We start from the raw sequence: 5,444 nt of genomic DNA, 5'->3' as shown, positions 1-5,444 counted from the left end.
AGGGTCTTACAAACCCTTATGCATTGACAGAGTGTTTAATTTGATTGGGAATTAAAACAGAGGAATTAAATTCCTTCAACAGGGGATGAACTCTGGAGCTCTGTAAGAGTGACCATCGGGTTCTTGGTCAACTCCCTGACCAAAGCTCTTCTCCCACGATTGCTCAGTCTGGCCAGGCGGCCATCTCTAGGAAGAGTCTTGGTGGTTCCAAACTTCTTCCATTTAAAAATGTTGGAGGCCTCTGTGTTCTTGTGGACCTTCAATGCTGCAGACATTTTTTGATACCCTTCCCCAGATCTGTCCCTCGACACAATCCTGTCTCAGAGCTCTACGGGCAGTTCCTTCGAAAACATGGCTTTGTTTTTTTCTGACATGCACTGTTAACTATGGGACCATATATATAGACAGGTGTGTGCCTTTCCAATTCATGTCCAATCATTTTCATTTGCCACAGGTGGTCACCAATCTAGTTGTAGAAACATCTCAAGGATGATTCATGGAAACAGGATGCACCTGAGCTCAATTTTGAGTATCATAACAAGGAGTCTGAATACTGAAGTATATAAAGTTTTTTAATCATTTAAAATGTGCTAAAAACATTCTCAACCTGTTTTCGCTTTGTCATTGTATTGTGTAGATTCATGAGATTACTTTTTAAAATACATTTTCGAATAAAGCTGTAATGTAACAAAATCGGGAAACAGTGAGGGGTCTGAATACTTTCTGAATGCCCTGTCGACACTAGGCTTTACTTATTAAGGATAGTGGTAGGTCATCAGTAAAAATGTAAAACAGTAAAGAACCAGGACAGCTGCCTTGAGATATACCACACTCTACTTGGTTTACATTAGAAAAGATTCTATGAAAGAAAACGCCCTGGGTTCTGTTAGATAAGTGGCTTTCAATCGTCCTTAATGAAGTATCCTCCTCAAGTAAGAAGTACTGTTACTTTAATGAAATGTTACTCAAGTAGAAGTACAAATATTGGTGTAAAAAACTACTAAAGTGACAATATAAAGTAGCTCATTTGAAATCAAATCAAACTTCCAAACAGTGCAGTGAAAATGTCAAACCAGCAAACAAATAATAATACAAATGAATCAAATTCACATAATGCTCAGGGTAAAAGGAATTGAGGTAAAATAAAAACGTTGACCTTGATAATTAGATCATTCCGCTAAGGTTAACTGAATGTTGTTACACATTATATTTTCCCTGCATTAAATTGAAAATAGAGAATCATGAACAGTAGGAACTTAGGGCATTTGTTTTATGAGTTGTATAAAGGCACATCTGTTACCTGGGCCCCCATTGCAAAAGAGGTTTCTAACCTCAATGCTCTGAAATTATAAGCCTCTAGTTGTCAGACAGGTTATTTTGCATTTCTAATGAAAGGCATGATGGCATAGGTGTGCCTCGTCACTAGTCTAGTTGACACTAACAAGAGCCCTCTATGGTAAGGGATGGTTTATTTTTCTTTCTCAAACCTGATTTCACTGTTAAGAGTTTTAAACATGTTTGATTTAAAGACGTTCTATTAACAAAACATGCTATGTTCAAAAGTGTATTATTGTTTAGGAGAATGCAGCCATACACCTTTTATACAGTCTATGTCCTCAGATTAATGTTATCTTACTTGAGGACAGTTTACATGCTATTTAAAAAATGTTTTTTAATTAACCTTTATTTAACTAGGCAAGTCAGTTAAGAACACATTCTTCAATACAATGACGGCCTACAAGCACTGTTAATAATAGCCTTTAAGATTTCATATTGTTAATGATTGTCATTATTCTGTGCTTGTGCAGTAAAAACTGATAGAAACCTTTCAGAAAAACTGCATGACTCACCATACACTGATTACGGGTGAATTTGATTCAGATGGAACAGATAATAAAGCCATTTTAACATCATAGATTTAGCCTGTGGTAACTTGTTGAAAAGACAACAGCTGGAATGTGGTTTTGACCAATCACCATTCAGGTTTAGAAACACCCGTATAATCAGAGCATAAAGCAACGCATGTGAAATCTTTTCAAGCTGTTCCTTTTTTATATACTTAATGTCTAAAGTTGTGTTTCTTTCTTACAGGACAAACATGTCATCAACAACTTCCAACCGAAGACATCATCTAACTCTGATAGCTGCTCTTGGGGTTTTGTGTTCAGTGGTACTATTTTTTGTTTACTTTAAACCCTCATCTACTGCATGTTCATCTCGGTTGGAGGATTTGCCATTTTTGGCAAAGGGAGATGTTTCCTCACCTACCAAAAAGCCTGTGGAAAAGCCACTTGTGTTGCTCTGGTTCTGGCCACTGGGTGTGAGATGGAATTTTTCGTTCTGCCAAACCCATTTCAACATTGATAGCTGTGTTCTGACAGATGACAGATCCCTTTATGACAAAGCAGACGGAGTGGTTATTTTTCACCAAGACATCAGCTGGGACCTGAAGAACCTTCCTCAGTCTCCTCGTCCACATTTTCAGAAATGGATCTGGTTTCAATTGGAATCACCAACAAATACTGCCAGAAAACCAGGTGTGGAAAACCTCTTTAACCTCACTTTGGGCTATAGACGAGATGCTGACATCACAGTGCGAAATGAATTGACAACCGTGAAGAATGGAAAAGACAGTGAGTTTGTGCTGCCCAAGAAGGATAAATTGGTTTGTTGGATTGTGAGCAACAACAATCCTGCAACTGGGACAGGAACCAGAGCAAAGTACTATCAAGAGCTGGTCAAACACATTAAGATACATCTTTTTGGTTCTGCTTTTACAGGGAGTCGTTTGAAGTATGAGGACTATTACTCAACCCTTGCTAGCTGTAAATTCTACCTTTCATTTGAGAATTCAATCCACAGAGACTACATCACAGAAAAGGTGAACGGACCACTTGTAGCAGGAACCGTACCAGTAGTCTTGGGCCCACCCAGAGAGAACTATGAAAAGTTTTTCCCAGCTGATTCTTTCATTCATGTAAATGACTTTACTAATGCAAAGGCACTGGCTGACTTCCTTCTTCAATTGGACAAGAATGATGAGATGTATGTAAGTTACTTCACTTGGAGGAGGTACCTTAAGGCCAAGCCCCACCTCCAGAGAATAGAGCAAGAGTTTTCTCAACCTGTTTGTTTAGCCTGTGAATACATGGCAAGAGACAAGGGATATTATAAAGTTTTCCACGACGTTTATGAATGGTACTTTGTTTGAGTGTTTAGCCAACATTTTGTAAGCACAGAAAAGTTCTATTTGGCTTACCTACGTAATTTTGCTTTCTTTTTTTGTATCAATTCAAAGTGTGGTCATTCAAGGTTTTTGGGTCGATTTTAATTTTTTTGTTTTGTATAATAGCCTCAGTTATGAGGTTTACATCTAATTGTTTTATAAGATGAATGAGTGAGGATGATACTGTTTGTGAAATTGTGTAATGTGATTTGGACTGTTTAATCAAAATTCCAATTCCCATTGGAGTTTAACTAAGTCAGATGACCGCTCATGAGCACAGGTCGGGCATCCTGGGACAGGCCCTTTTCTTCTCTTCCGAATAAAACCCCCACCCAGGTTTTCTATCACAAGACCATGTTTCTCTCAATTACGAGGGGACAAAGGTTGCAGAACAGCTTACCTTGATAACGAGAGGGCCAATGTTTGAGACCAAACTGCTGAATATTTTCACCATCCCACGTGGTTAAACTCTTAGACTATCGATACCGACAGAATAAGAACAAGTCTTTGATATTAATTACTAACCTGCAGCTATGAATTCGGTATCATTGAATGCAAAGACCGACAACCGCCAAAACATCTATTCTATAAGGACATGAATGAATGTCACTGAACCTACCATTCTAACCACGACAGAGGGTGGACAGACTCTCCAACAGAAACAAACATTTCAACAGAGATCCCGACAACACACTGAGCGTAAATATATATATATATATTGATTGCAATTATTCCTGAATGAGTGAGCGTTCATGTGCAAAGGATTAGCATTTCAATTGTTATAATTATCAACTTTGTAGTGTCTCATCTCAGGTGACCCCCACTTCCCTTTTTGTCCACCAAGCTGCGATACCGGTTTATCCCACTATGGAAACTCCGTTATCATTTCCTTGTAATTATTTCCTATTTTTTATGCATTTCTGTTAATTACTTAGTTAGTAAATAAATGATTTAAGACAATTGATGTATGGATGACTCATAGTGAAGACTGGGTTCGTGCAGATAATTTACGACGTTTGAAAAAGACTAACGTGAGGTAAAGAAGAATTCATTAATTAGAAGACTATTGGTCAGATACTGTATGAAAATATCTGAAAGTTATATTAGGAAAATTATAACGTTATAATCTGAATATTTTCCTTGGTGCCCCGACTTCCTAGTTAATTACAGGATTGATCAGTTTAATCGCGTAATAATAATTAGTTATTTGATAACGATTCATCTTCAGTTTAATGATGCCAAAGACACGACACAGCTTATGCAAAAGGTTAGTACAGTTTATTCACGAGAACATTCTGAAGTCCATTATACAAAGACATCCATTTTATACCTTGCTTCTTACTTACGCACATACTTCCACACAAACAGTAGATATCCTACTCACATACATACACACAAACAAGTTATATTACAGGTCGAAGAAACATTTTAAACTATGTACAGAATCAATCGTTAGGATGTTTTTAACATATACCTTCAATAAAGTTCCAATTGGACTATTCCTTCTTGTCTTCATGAGCCATGGAACGCAAGTGACTACCATGAGGAATAAGCATGATCAGAAAATGTCTGACTGCCAAAAACCTGACTGATTCTGCTATCATTCACTCCCACAACACCATAGAAGTCTCATTATAATTTATATTAATGGTTGACATCTAGTGGAACCCCTAGGCAGTGCAACATCATATCTCAAGGGGATTTCATTGGGGACTTTGCTTGCCATGTGAGTTCTGTTATACTCACAGACATCACTCAAACAGTTTTAGAAACTTCCGAGTGTTTTCTAAGAAGTTTCTTTCATTTGGTGAATTGCACTTGTTAATGTATGAAAGATACATTTTTCTAAAAAATATTTTTGAATTTCACACGTTGCCTTTTCAGAGGAATTTTGTCGAGGGGTGCCGCTAGGGGCCGCTAGGGGAACCCTTAGCCGTAAGAAAGTTAAAGATTTGACAGATAGGAGTGGCTGAAGAGTCAGCTACCATCCTCAGTAGCTTTCCATCTAAGTTGTCAATGCCAGGAGGTTTTAGTTGGCATTATGGTTCATTGTTTAGCTAGCTAGCCACATGTCTTAACAAAAGACTCCACTATTCAAGTAACCATTTCAAAAGAATGTCATTGCGACAACTGTTGATAAATGTAGCTGGTAAATTCACTCTGGCTATCTGCTCCGATGCCAGAGTGCAGAATAACTGACAAAATTACAAACGCTCTA

The 5,444-nt window shown here is 37.7% G+C and overlaps 1 protein-coding gene across 1 annotated transcript; it reads left to right on the top strand.

Annotated features, from left to right (window-relative positions):
* Positions 1-1,441: 1,441 nt before the first annotated feature.
* Positions 1,442-4,701, top strand: LOC124016913 (4-galactosyl-N-acetylglucosaminide 3-alpha-L-fucosyltransferase 9-like). The gene is made up of 2 exons (XM_046332250.1): positions 1,442-1,456; positions 2,092-4,701. The coding sequence occupies exon 2, from the start codon at positions 2,099-2,101 to the stop codon at positions 3,209-3,211; it is 1,113 nt and encodes a 370-aa protein (XP_046188206.1). The 5' UTR covers positions 1,442-1,456; positions 2,092-2,098; the 3' UTR covers positions 3,212-4,701.
* The last annotated feature ends 743 nt before the right edge of the window (positions 4,702-5,444 follow it).

The sequence above is a fragment of the Oncorhynchus gorbuscha genome, unplaced genomic scaffold (genome assembly GCF_021184085.1).
Source record: "Oncorhynchus gorbuscha isolate QuinsamMale2020 ecotype Even-year unplaced genomic scaffold, OgorEven_v1.0 Un_scaffold_11220, whole genome shotgun sequence".
NCBI classification, from domain to species: domain Eukaryota; kingdom Metazoa; phylum Chordata; class Actinopteri; order Salmoniformes; family Salmonidae; genus Oncorhynchus; species Oncorhynchus gorbuscha.
Note: the sequence above shows the minus strand (reverse complement) of the source record. Positions and strands in the feature narration are given on the sequence as shown.